Source organism: Hylobates moloch, unplaced genomic scaffold (genome assembly GCF_009828535.3).
Source record: "Hylobates moloch isolate HMO894 unplaced genomic scaffold, HMol_V3 SCAFFOLD_5, whole genome shotgun sequence".
Lineage (NCBI taxonomy): Eukaryota > Metazoa > Chordata > Mammalia > Primates > Hylobatidae > Hylobates > Hylobates moloch.
In genome coordinates, this window is record NW_026652280.1 from 142159376 (window position 1) to 142173975 (window position 14600).

General features: G+C 31.2%; 1 protein-coding gene across 6 annotated transcripts in view; it reads right to left on the reverse strand.

The window, feature by feature from the left end:
• The window catches only part of PRKACB (protein kinase cAMP-activated catalytic subunit beta), a 157515-nt gene that overhangs the window by 48850 nt on the left and 94065 nt on the right, over nucleotides 1-14600 (reverse strand). For 4 of the 6 annotated variants that reach the window (XM_032155500.2, XM_032155495.2, XM_032155501.2 and 1 more), the window contains exons 2-5: nucleotides 9034-9095; nucleotides 7475-7603; nucleotides 5663-5761; nucleotides 4605-4687 (exon numbers count right to left, since the gene is read on the reverse strand). In XM_032155500.2, the coding sequence (XP_032011391.1) occupies nucleotides 4605-4687; nucleotides 5663-5761; nucleotides 7475-7603; nucleotides 9034-9095 (373 nt within the window). Of the gene's footprint in view, nucleotides 1-4604; nucleotides 4688-5662; nucleotides 5762-7474; nucleotides 7604-9033; nucleotides 9096-13166; nucleotides 13191-14600 lie in introns of all 6 variants that reach the window. The other 2 variants (XM_032155498.2, XM_032155499.2) reach the window with 1 other exon arrangement.

Here is a 14600-nt window from a genome sequence, read left to right on the forward strand (position 1 = left end):
TATATCTTTTTGCTTGGCTGGGGTGATAACTCCCTCCTTCAACCTTTTTCGTCAACTCCTAGAACTTTTTTTTTTTTTTTCCAGTTTGAACTTTGTTATGGCCTGATGCTGAAATGTTTATCTTAAAGGTCTAGAAAAGCAATGTTTTCTTCCAGTATAATTTGAATCCGTATTCTTGGCTCTTCTTGGTATGTCTGTATTATTTCATGTAACCAGGAAATTTCTCATGCTGTTACTGAGAGCCATGTATTTCCCTGCTCAAGATAGTCTTCTTCTTGTTCATATTTTTCTATAACACAGTGTACACTCATAACCCTGGACACATTCTTCCTGTGTCTGATTAAATTCAAGTACTCAATCAACTTTCAGGTGATTGGTAATTTTTTTAATGGAAAACTCTAAGTGGGAAAAAGAAATAAGAAAAAATGAGCATACTGCAGAAGATTTTTCTTTACCATTTTGGTGATTTGTCGAAAAAACTAGATTTTATATTTTATCAAGATAATATCCTATGTTGTCTTTATCAGGTTTTTCATTACTCAGAAAAACTGAGCTTTAAAAATAATAAAAGTTTTTACATTCATATAACTTTCTGTATTACATCTGATGTCTTTTGATTATCACTCTGGTTAAATAAATGAGTATTATTTTACAGTGACCTGTTACACTTTTGACCAAGTGTTTTAAGTCTTTTAAGATGTTTAACAGAGTTCCCAAAAATCAAATCCTAAATTAAACGTTCTTAATCTAGAATTAGCTTTGGGATTTTCCAGCTGGGCCCTTGGAAAACATTTGAAGACATAGATCTCATCTTGTAGACATATTAAATAATTAGATTTATTTTTAAATTATATAAGAGACATTGTATAAATGATGTGATACTAGATCTTTTAGTTGCATTTATGGCTATGTTGTTCATATGAATGTTTCAAAAATTATATAAATTCATAGAAATTGTTATTCATAATTCTGGTTATTGTCTTAAAATGCTAGATAAAATAGAAATAACTAAGTTTACTTGTTAATTGTAAACTTTCATCAGATTTTTACCCATGGCTATTCTAGATTTTTGTCATCCAGAGTTATTATTTTGAATTCTCAAAATTATTTACAATCAGATTCATAGAAAAGACCCCCTGGAAAACATCATTCTCAGTAAACTATCGCAAGGACAAAAAACCAAACACCGCATGTTCTCACTCATAGGTGGGAATTGAACAATGAGATCTCATGGACACAGGAAGGGGAACATCACACTCGGGGGACTATTGTGGGGTGGGGGGAGGGGGGAGGGACAACATTAGGAGATATACCTAATGCTAAATGACGAGTTAATGGGTGCAGCAAAACAACATGGCACATGGATACATATGTAACAAACCTGCACGTTGTGCACATGTACCCTAAAACCTAAAGTATAATAATTAAAAAAAAAAGAAAAGACCCCAACAAGTACTCTTAAATACAGGTTTTTAATAACTTTAAGATCAATAGACTAAATAAAAATTTCCAGAACCCTAATAAAAAAAGATGAGTATATGAAAATACTAATTAAGATCAAGCAGAACTGATAAAAATAATATTTTCATAACTTTCATTTAAAACATTGTTAGTTCTTAAATATTTTGGTTTCCAGATTTAAAAAAAATTTATCTCTTAAGCTATTTATAATTTATAGCAATTTGGTCAAGTATATTTTTGTAAAAAAAGATAAAAGCATTTGCTTTTTTTCTCCTTAGTTCAAAAATTAGTTGTAAGTACTTTTATGGGAATATGACTATTTGTATAGGTCCAGTAAAAATCTGCTCTCTCTTTATAGCAGAATACGAAAACACTGATTATATTACTGAGGCTCTAACTGAACTGTCGTATTTAAAAAGTGCATAAAATGCCTGACTTCAAGGGTTTCTCAGCATTACAATGAGTAAATAAAAACTGTTACTTCCTGGCAGGACCAGGAATCTTAAGACTGTAAGGAAAGTCTAAGACTGCCTTGGTTCGGCTTCCTTGCCTCAAGAGGTTTTAAAATCCAAGATTCCTATGTAATCAATGTAGAGAAAAAAGTTGTTTCTAAAGAATAACTATAATATACCTGTTATTAGACTGTAAGTCTGTACATTATTTTTGAGTCTTGTTATCTACCTATAGACTAGACAAGGTCCTAAATTCTTCTAGGTTCCTCCAATCGAACTTTCTTCCATAAAATTACTAAAATGAGAACTGCTCTGTTCCTGAAGCCCTGTAAGCTGAAACTATATAGATTTTAAGAAACAAGTCTCATGCCTGATGTATGGGCCACACAGAAAGTTCATCAAACTGCCCAAAGCCTTAGCCAGAGACATTTACACTGTAAACAAAGCCAAGAAAGTTGATGTTTTCCATGGTGTGAACAGCTTTTCTCAAAACACTGGAACAAGACTCCATATTGTAATGAAACTCTAACCCCTCTTAATGCCTGCCTTTTTCACTTAACCAAATAATATTGTAATTTAAAATTCACAATCAGTAACTGCTATAGGCACTGGTGAGACCTGCTATAGCCATTGACAAAACCTGACTTAAGAAATTCTTTCAGTTCATCTAGTCTGCAACATTGACAATATTTTTAACACAATTTTTTGTTTAATTTGTGCTGCTGGTCCCTCTTGCAAAGTTTGGCATTCTCTGCTTTAGTTCAACCCAGTCATAAAATGTTAGTCAATGGCTATAGTAGGTCTCACCAGTTTCCCCTGGTCCTTTGATTTGTTTAGGTTTTTACCCTTAGGCCTGGGCTTCAGTTCAAAAGCACTGCACAAATACATTTTACTATATTGTTAATTTTTTTGTACTGTAGTTTGTAAGCTTTGTTCTTAATGCCTATGTAGTCTTGGTAAAGGCAGCTGTCCCAACAGAATAACGTTAGCCCAACACTTAAAGATGACTGCTAATACCTATGGAACTGGTAAGTGGGAACTTGATGCTGGCTGGACTCCAGACAAAAATCTACCTTGAGAACAATTTTCTTTCTGGCCTCTTGGTTACTTGAATGTGGCCCAGGTCCCTACATAGACCCCCACCCCAACCAATACCTTCTCTCATATGTGGGACAGAGACAACTAGAACAAGTCCATCTGAGCACCAAGGAATAATTAAGCCTAACTTCAAGATGGTTGACAAGCAATGCTTTCAGAGAAAGATCTTGATCAAAAGGGAAAAATGTGAAAGCTGATTATACAAATTAGTCATTCTCATCATACCCAACTAAATCAGAGTCTAGGGGCCAGGGGAATAACACACTCAGGGCACACAGCACCTGCTCCAAGAATTAAGGCCAGGTGTGGTAGCTCACACCTGTAATCCCAGCACTTTGGGAGGCCAAGGAGGGTGGATCACTTGAGATCAGGAGTTTGAGACCAGCCTGGCCAACATGGTGAAACCCCGTGTCTACCAAAAATACAAAAATTAGCCGGATGTGGTGGTGGACACCTCTAGTCCCACCTACTCGGGCAGCTGAGGCAAGAGAATCAATGGAACCCAGGAGGCAGAGGTTGCAGTAAGTCGAAATGGTGCCGCTGTACTCCAGCCTGGGCAACAGAGGGAGACTCAGTCTCAAAAAAAAAATGATATTTTCCACAAGCCTAGTTGCTGAAACTGCCTATTGTAACCTGAAACCAGTTTTCTCTAACAGCAACTGAGACAACCTACTGCGACTCTTTTACGAGTTTGACCCACCACCATCACTCACCAATCAGAGCTTGCCAGCTCCCCAAAACTTAACTAGTGCTAGTAAACTTTGTTTCAAAACAAATAAACATAAAATTTCTTTTTATAAAACCTCCAACCTTTTCTGTTTTCTAGACACACTGAAGACCACCTAGTCTGTGTATATGCCTCAAACTGCAATTCTTGCTTCCTCAATAAAATGTTGAATTTAGAGATTTGTCTCTACATTTTTATTTTGACTTCAACATACTATACTGAATGAAGCTGTACCTGTTTTTTATTTTAGCTTTATTCTATTAGTGATTATTAATGAACAGTAGAAGCTTAAAAACTATTACGTACAGGTAAAACTATCAGATTCTATAACCTATTTTAATAACTGTGAGATCTTATTAGTCATAACCTGATGAGGTACAAACTCCCATTAAATTATGTATATATTTTAAAAACTAAACTTAGCAAGAACTTTAAGGAGAATTAAATTTGTGAAAAACAAACTTTTATAATCTTATTACCATAATACCATTATTATTATTTCTCTGTATATTTATTTTCCATCTTCATCCTTAAAACAATCCTCTGTCCTGGAGTTGTATTATTAATATTTGTTTAATAAATATTGATATTTTAAAATTCAATTAATTTTTGCATTTTCTGAAAACTCTTCAAGTAGTGGACCCTCACAATATCTACCAGTAGTATAACATTTAAATTGGCTTTGAAGTCCTTTTATTTGAATTTTAAAACTTGTGTATGATGTGGCCTCTTTGTTTCCACCTAATGCTTCATATGGCCAAAATATTAATCAAACAAAATAAGTTTTTGGCATTGGCATCAACTTAAAAATCTGGTTAAACAACACAAGCATATAAAGATTTGAAGAAAGCAAAAGCATTAGTTACCTGAACCTTCCAATTCTTCTTAGATGTGAAAACATTTCACCCCCAGGGACATATTCCATAACCATGTATAAATTAGAATTATCCTATGAACAAATAAAAAGGAAATACAATTATTCAACTTAGGTCAAAATTATTTTAATATTATATAATGCTGAATTAGAAAAATTTAAAATCTCTCTGACAGATTAATAACCTTGAAAAATAAAGAATAAATGGAACATGCTCTAGCTTTTCTATACAGAGACACTCATATTTTTCCCCTCCTAGTTATTTTTGCCACAAACTAGTCTGGGACTTTTGCTCTTCCTTTTCTTGCAGAGAACATCTAGTTCTGGAACAATTAAATACTCAGGCAATGAAATAATGTTATAATATATGCAAAAGAATAACAAAGTTAAAAAACAATTTGAAAAAGTTAGTAAGAATATTTACATTTTATGTATAAAAGATTAATGGTTTTAATATTTTAAATACGTAGGTCTTCATTTAATTTAAAGAATGAAGGAGAAAAAAGATTAAAATGTTTCATATGATTCAATATTGCAGAGAGATGCCAATATCATTCCAAAGAGCTGAAAAGTGAACAATTTAAGTAATAAATCTTGTACAATTTTTCAGACATTTGAATAGTGGAAAAAAAATTTTGCTTTGTATAAGTGAAAAGACTAGAACTCAAATTACTAAGTTAAAGAAGATGAGATAGTGGCAAAAAGGGCTTAATAAAAGTAGAAAATGTGTTGGGTATATGAATTTGCGTAAGAATTGTTATTAAGATATCCCTATGGTTTTTGATAAATTGAAGTATTTCTTTTTGTAATACCATCTCACGAAGAATTGCATGTATCACCTTTGAACAATTTCTCCAGGGAGAATCAAAACCTTTTCAAACGTTACCTAAGTTATAGGCACAATAGGATTTAATTACACAAACTCTAGAGGTATTTGTTTTGTTTATTCATATTCTTCAGGCTTATCATCTGGTTTAGAATCCTATTTATAGTTTCATCTTAAAAAAATTTAGGTTGAAAATATCTTATTTACATATTACTAAAATTTACCTTAAAAGCATATTCCAGTCGAACAAGGAAAGGAAAATTCACTGCCTGTAATATTCTTTTCTCATTCAAAGTATGCTCTATTTGCTTCAGTTTAACAACCTGTAATTGAGAGATAAATATCTCTTAATGTATTTAAGCAAAATTAAAAAGTTATCATTTAAAAAAAGTTTTCCATATAGTAATAAACTTGGATAAGCAAAATTGTTAGAATTGGATAAGGAAGATAATAACAATTACCAACTTTTAGGTTGGTGCATAAGTAATTGTGGTTTTCGCCATTACTTTTAATAACAGGATTCAAATGAAAACCTAATAGAGGATTTAAAACTTGGTCTTAGGAAGGTCAACTACGGTTTCAATTAAGAAGTGAGAGCTGAGTAGGAATAAGAAACAAACCCATAAGAAATTACTTTAAAAATTAGTTATGTCAATTATACTTAAATAAACAAATATATAATTACTTACAGTAATTTAAAAATTAATGTGAAAATACTAAGGTCCTAATGACTTAAAGTCCTCTATAAAAGCTGGCTCAAATCTCTGCAATAAGTAGATAGTGATTTTAAATACTTCAGAAGATGAATAAGAAAATTAAAAATGAAGAGAAAGTCCATAATTGAAAAATAGTGAGTAAAAATGAACAATTTTCATTTTATAATATCTAAATAAATATAGGTACAAATTCTAAAAATTTATTTTATATTGCCATAGAAGGGGACACACAAAATATTGGGGAAAAAACTATCTTTATAACAAAAACTATCTTTGTATCCTAGGTCATTTAGACTTAAGCTTCCTTTAGATTTTCTATTCAATAGAAGGGGAAAGTAATTTATCTTGACTTCACAAAGACTGTGATTCTATTCCATATGTGATTCTATTTTGAATTTAAGAAGTGGTGACTTTAGCAAGACATATAAATAATTTTCTTGTGTATGTGTAAATCATTAGAAGGTGGCATTCTTTCTTGCTGGAGTCTAATGGTCAATGTGAGGATAGTCACAGAAGTCAAGAATTTAAATATAAATAAGAAAAGTAATTAAAGATATGAGCCAGGTATTCATATATAAAATTAGGAGTATACTGATAATATTGAGCAAATAAATTGAGTAGGAGTCCGATCTGTGTTTTAATCTAGGCCTTCTATTTAACTAACTTTCTGACTCTGGAGATGATTTCAAATCTTTGGGCCTCAGGTTGTCAAAATCTGTAACATGAAGTGGTTGGGTCACTACTGTATACATTTTAACTTCTGTAATAGTTACAAAACAAATTAGTCCATAATTGTCACAATAAATTATAGTTGTCCATCAGTATCCCTGAGGGTTGGTTCCAGGACCTACAGCAGAAACCAAAATGCCCAGGTGCTCAAGTCCCTTATATAAAATGACAGAGGCTTTGCATAAAACCTATACACACTGTCCATATACTTTAAATCATCTCTAGATTACTTATAATACCTGATATATTGCAAATGCTATGTAAATAGTTGTTACACTGTATCGTTTAGGGAATAATAACAAGAAACAAAAGTCTGTACGTGTTAGGTACAGATGTAATTTTTTTCCCAAATATCTTCAATCTGTGATTGGTTAAATCCATGGACATGGAATCCATGGATATGGAAGTGCTGACTGTATATTAACTATGCATAATATAGTTACAATAAAAATTTAGTTACAATAAAAATTAAATTTAATAATAAAATTATTTGAAGCTGTCAATGGTAAGTGATTATACTGAATCTGTTTAATAGTCTAGCTGATAAAACTAAAGTTTACCCTGAAGGTAAATAACAACAAATACACTCACCTTCTGCTTATCTAAGATCTTCATGGCATAATACTGTTCAGTGGCTTTGTGTTTTACCAACATGACTCTTCCAAATGAACCTGTTCCAAGGGTTTTTTTCCTTTCAAAATCTTCAAGTCCAGCATTATTCTATATGTAAATACATAAATGCAATTTAAAATTCTCATAAAAACTCTATGGGAATTATAAATGCTTTAATAATACATAATCATAATGGATAATCCCATTTATAACTATCCATTTAAATGCAACACAAAAAGGCTATTGAGATTCCAGTTTATTGGTTCTATTTTTCCCTTTGAATAAGAAAGGATTTAATATCTGAGGAGAAAATGTATTGGAAAACAGAGCATAATAGTAATAGGAGGAAATAAGAGCCTCAGCTGAAATATTAAAGATTATATTCCAGTATGCATTCCTAGTATTGGACTTTAATCTTAGTACTGAACTTCCAATAAATTAGTTTCATATTTTAATAATTACAAACTGACCAGAGGCATACCGACAAAGAGTCATAGAAGCCATACAGACTTAATGCACTTGCAAATAACTGTAATGAACAGATAAACTGAGGGATCAGAGCTCTTTCACTAAAGTTACCTGTGAAGAAATCAGTCTTGCTTCATTTCTGTCTTTATATAAGCTTATAGAACTAGATAATAGCAGCATGACAGAGCCTAGTGGCTTTCTCTCTTTATATTATAAAAACACAGTATTATCTAAAACAACAACAATAAGGAAAGAAGAGTTCCTCATTCTACAAAGAACCAAAAGCCAGAATCCCAGAACAATAATCAGACTCTTTTTTTCTTGAATAGATGTTTTGTTATAAGGAAACATCTTTGTTTGGCTTTGACTACAGCACAGAAGCAAATAACTGGAGGCATCAATCTATTAAATTTGTTCCTGCCATAACAAAATGAAAATTATTAGGAACAAATTATGTGTTAAACGACAATAAGTAGTAATTGCTGACCCATTTGTTTAATAGGTTTCATTGCAAAGAACTCCATGAAAATATCAGAAAAATATTCTGAAGGCCCAATATGTAGTGTTTAGCTTGAGAAAAATGTGATGCAATATGATTCTTTGTCCAGTGAGGAATCTGTATAGGTATTACAGTTCACTGTAGTTGGATTTTATCTGTATTGCAAATCAAATCTTGCCTTTTGAGACCCATTTTAGCTTCCTGTTGGATCATTACAGAGAGCAGGCAATTCTGTTTTACTTATAGCTTGTTTTCATCATATTTTGATTTCATAGCTTAAAATTTAAAATAATTAATATATTTGAAAATATTAAGATTTTATAGCAACTTGGAATCAGTATCAAGTTTATAATTAGGTATTATACCAGCAATTATTTCCCTCTGCAATTTAGGCATACATTAAGATTATTAATACATCAAAGTATAACTATGGCAAAATTCCCATTTTAAGCTTCTGTTTACTAGTATCACATGAAAATTAAAATTTCTGAAGTAATAAATTTCTTAGGCAAGAATCCTGATTTTATTAACACAAGATTTTTAATTGTAGAAAAACCTAAATATTCCTTACCTGAGTTGGATTCTCCCATTTTTTCAAAAAGTCTTCTTTGGCTTTGGCTAGAAACTCTTTCACTGAAAATATACATATAAAAACAAATTTATCTTGTAAGAATATTTATATTATGTATAAGATATTTATATTGCATATAAATATAAAAAGACATGTCATCTATTGTGATAAAATGTATATTTATCACCATGATACATTAAAGAGCTATTTAGTATCTCTAAGAACCTTCTCAAATCTCTAAGATTCTCTAATATTGTTCTATAAAGAAACCACTTTGATAATTTCAGATGTCATAACAAAAATTCTGTTCCTGAAAACATACCAGAAAGTAATGTAAGAAAGTCAGAAATTAATTTAGGACAAAATAGTGACTGTAAAAAGACCATCAGTAATATCAATAGAGCCTTTAGATACAAGAATTGAAAACATCTGGAGAACATTAACCTACTGATTTGTGGAATTTCAAAAATAGTTGATCTTGATAAAGAGCTGTTTTCAGGTGTAAGGATTTATGTTATGTATTAGATTTGTATTCTCTTTACTAATGGCAAAGGGAAAAAATAAAAGCACAGACTAGCACATAAAGGACACCAACAAAGACTTAAAAACAGAACAAAACATCAACAACAAAAAATACAGTTTAACAATCTCATTCTACATTTGCAGCATAAACTAAATGTCTGAGTACCCAATTTAAAATGCACACCAAAGTAAAGCAATTCAAAACCAAATGTTTGTATATTGGTTAATAATGTGGGTATAAAATAGCCACATTATTTTATAGAGCTATGGTTTGAAGTTTTAAATTTGTAAATTAAATGATGAACCAGTTAAAAGTTTCCCCATTTTCAAAAGCTATCTTAGAAAACAACTTCAGGTGTTTAAAAACAAATAGGAAAAATATTCCAAAGAGATAAAATAGCATTAACAAAATGTACTGTTGTTCATATCTTTAGGTATAAGAATAAAACCTGACTATACTAGTGAAGGGCTCACAAATTATTTAAGATTCTCAATGATACACTAGTATTGAAGTGAGATAGGTACCTATTTTAAAACATACTTTATTTTTCCTCGTTTATAAATGTCATACCAATGTTATCCTTTGGGAAAATACTGTTACTAACCAAAAAGGCTTTTGGCATTTTAAATGTTTTGAGATTTCAAAATGATGATGACAGGCACCAAGAGCAGACATTAGTTTTTAAGTAACATTAGAGTATGAATCTCTGAAGACATTATTTTAGTACTTTCTATAAACTGTCCTTTGTATTTTACTGTAAAATACTCTCAGAATGCCTTTTTTTAGAAACACTGAGAAAAAGAATTTTTAAACTTAGAACTTTCCCATTGTAGGAAAATCTGATGCACTAAAACAATGAATCAAAGAATTTCACCCAATCATCCAAATATAATCTAATTCTTCCTGAGGGGTGGATTTTTCTCTTCTCTTTTACTTTTTTTAAGACTGGGTCTTGCTCTGTCACTCAGGCTGGAGTGCAGTGGCATGATCACAGTCCACTAGAGCCTCAGACTACTAGGCTCAAGCAATCCTTCTGCCTCAGCCTCCCGAGTAGCTGGGACTACAGATGTGCACCGCCATGTCTGCCTAATTTTCTTATTTTTTGTAGAGATGAGGGTCTTACTGTGCTGCCCAGGCTTGTCCTGAACTTTTGAGCTCAAGTGAACTTTCTGGCTCAGCCTCCCAAAGTGCTAGGATTACAGGTGTGAGCCACTGTGTCTGGCCAAATTGTTATTTTTTCTTGGAATTTAGGATGGTTCAAGTCATCCTTGCTTCTAAAAATTAATGTGCTAGTTACAACAGAAAAAGAGTAATTTTATAGGTAAGATTTTCTTTTTTTGCATGGAGCAGACATATCTGCACGTGGCATTCACTTGGACATGATGGCTATAAATTAAATTAAAAACATAATTTATTGCAACATGCACTGTGGCATTTAAGAAAAAACAACTTGTGATTCCCAAAATATACCTCTTGTTTCTTCTGAAAAATATTTTTAGTTATCTGTTATTTACAGAACTTGCATATCAAGTTGCAATATAAACTCTCCAGATGCCTAGATGAGTATAAATAATTTAGAGACAAAGAAAAGAGTCACGGAAGGTAAAAAAAACAACCTTAACATCCTGTTTCAGCTTCTCCTGTCACTTTATGCTAAGTGCATCTGGAGTTAAGAAAAAAGTAACTGATCAAAGGAAGGACTGACAGTATATGTCAAAGATGGTAAGTTGAAAAAAATTCCTTTTCCCTGCCTGGTGATAAGCTAAAAGAAAAGTTTCAGGTATTATTTAATTTTATTCACTAATAGAATATGCAAGAAATTCTTTAAAATATTCTCTGTACTCATCAATATTCCTGAGTTTACTGTCAAATAATACCGTAGAAAGTAGGTAAAAGTTTTTATAAAGGTCTTATGTGAAAATTATCAGAAATGAGTATTAATCAAATATATTACATTTTGTGAATTACTTGAAAATATAAAGGGATTTTCTTTTCGAGTACATTAAAGGATGGGCACTAAGTATGATGTTATTAAATAGTTTTACAAGGAAAACCTGTTCCTGAAACATTTTTTGTCATATAAAAATATCTACACATATGAAATCTCTAGTTTTTATGTGTACTATGTAGATGCAAAGATGAACACAGTTAATTCTTTGTAAAAATATAAGTTAATCAAAATATACATCTTTTAATAACAAATCTACCAAAAATAAAATATTTCACAATATATTGGATTATGTGTAACCCTAAAACAATAAGCAATCTAGAACCATATGTATTTGCTTTGAATTTTATTATGTTTAGATATTGGTGGATGTCACTTCTAAATGCTTTTCTCTTCTCTGGTTATTTAAAAAATTTCTATCCACTGAAATAAAGTGCTGGCAGATAATTAATAAAATAAGATGTGAGAGAGACAGCCAGATTCAAATACTGCTCCACATTCAACCCAGAATTCCCTATAAAGCATATAGTGTGAAGTTCTCAATTATTTAGTTTACTTATTGTGTTCTAATATATAAGCCATATCTACATATAACCATTTAAATTATTATGATGGTTTCGGAGCTTGGCACATTTGAGTTAGAATATTAGCTCTAATACTTCCTAGCTGTGTGATCATAGGTACCTATCTCCAAAGCATCTAACAGTGATTAGTAACTCTTCTTAAGAAAAAAATACTTCGAAGAATGATTTTTCTGAAATACATTTTATTCTCTATTGGTAAATAATTGAACAAACTAGATACTACAAAAAAGAGGACACACAAAAAATTAATTTATTCGATTATATATTTTTTCTGTTTGTATGATTTAAAGAGTCTATCACATTGCATTCTAAAGGAAATGAGCATACCAAAGGAATCTACATGTTCACCCAAGATTTGTTTGCAGGAACATTCACCCACATTCAAGAGATGAAAAAAAAAAAGAGAGACAATTTTTATGCATTTTCACAAGTTCATAAAAACACAACTTAGTTCTTATCCCCCCTCAAATTTTTGAATGTATTTATACATAGAACATAGTTTAAAAATCAGATTTTAAAGTTTATTTTAAACATTAGGAAAACTGACTGAAAATTCAGGCACATCATAACTTCATCCCATATAATTCAGGTAATTCTACTATAAGAATGTTTCAGTATTAACATTTAACAAATGTATTTATTAGGTATTTTGGGGGGCTGTGTAAGATAAACTAGGTTACTGCTTATGATAAAAACAGTATGTTGTTAGTCATAGTATACCATTATCCAATTCTTAAAAGAGTATCATTCATACTTTGTATTATGAGTTTATAAATCTTTCTTCTACTTATTTATCTTTCTTTTACTTTATTAATCTTTCTTCTACTACCTTGTACATCTTCTACTGTTTCATGGTGCTATAGTTATTCTTTCTAAAATATCACACAAGAAATTGCAATATAAATCATTTATATAGATAAAACCCAACAAAACTAAACAAACAATTTCCTTCATCAATGAAAATATTTCATTAACTTGATATACTTAAAAATATATAACTTTATAAGGAAAATAAAAACTTGCAAACAATAAAAAATTTTAAAGGTAATATTTGTTTTATTAAAAAGTAATTGCCTACCAGATATTTCTGAAGAGGAGCAAGCTTGTGTCCAAAAAATAAATTAGACAATGATTAAATTATATGAGTAACATATTAGCAAGAAGTCACCAATATGCATTTTTTTAGAATACTATATACAGAAATAAAATGTTAATGTAGAAATTCAATTATTTGATTGTATGTATTCAAATAAGTTATCTTCAAATTAAATGGTAAAGAAATAAAATCAGTAACTACCGTTTAGTGCCAAAATCAATAACCTTCTTATTTTCCTTAAAACAACAACTAACAAAAACTTTACGTTCTCACAACCATAGTCCTCATAACAATATTAAGAAGCAAATATTGACATATATATTCTGTAACTATTGCAATACCATCTCTGGAGTTCTGTTATTCAGTCAAAATCTACCGTAGGAAAGACATTATGCATTATAACACCTGGTTTCTTCCTTTTGAAAGACTTTAGTATTTTTCAGTCATTCCACTTCCTCAGTGCTGGTTTAACAATCTTTTCAACAATATTTATTGAGCACCATTTAGTGGTGTCAGATTCTGAGCTAGACTCTGAATACTACATAGAATAAACATATTTCCACTGTTAAGGAAATGAGAAGCTTACATGAATCATCATAATGGAATGGGACAAAGACTACAACAAAGGCAATCATAAGGTGCTGTGAGAGCTGGGAGGGGGAAATTCTTGGACAGTAAGGTAAGGCATAATAGAGAATACAGCATTTGTCCTGAATCTTGAAAGATAAAGAATTCCTCTGGCAGATAAAGTTGGGGAAAAAGACCTCCCAGGCTGAGGTGATCTTACATAAATGGCATGGAAGAAGAGCACGGTTTATCCAGGAAACAGCAACTGACTTGTAATAACCGCAGCATCGGGTACATGTAAAACATCAATGGAAGATGAAGTGCATAGGCAAGCAGATGCTGAATCAGGGAGGTATTTTTTGGCATAGTGATGCTTTTCAATGCATGGGTAGAAACAGGAGTAAACTGAGTTAGTTCACAGTTGCTAGATTCTATTTCTTCCGGGAAATAGAAGGCAAGATCTTTTGCTAAGGGAGAGGGGAATAGGATAAAATAATGAGGGATGACGAGGATTAGAGGTCTCAATATGTTAGACCTTGATGGCTATTTTTGTAGGGAATAAGGAACAGGGCTATTACAAATTTTCTATTAGAGAAAGATAAAATATTAGGAACCACAAGCAATAATATGTTTTTAATAGTGTCATTTTTGTAATAACAGTTTAAAAATTTGTTACTGAAAAGATAATAATTCATGTTCCTTCTACTGTCTTTGTCATTATTTTCGTCTCCCTCTTTTACCTTAATAAAAGCATTATTCTATTATGAATTATTTAGTATATGCCAGAAAGAACAAAACAGGATGGAAACTAAGGTAAGTTACCTATGAAAATACCAAGTTCTATCATTA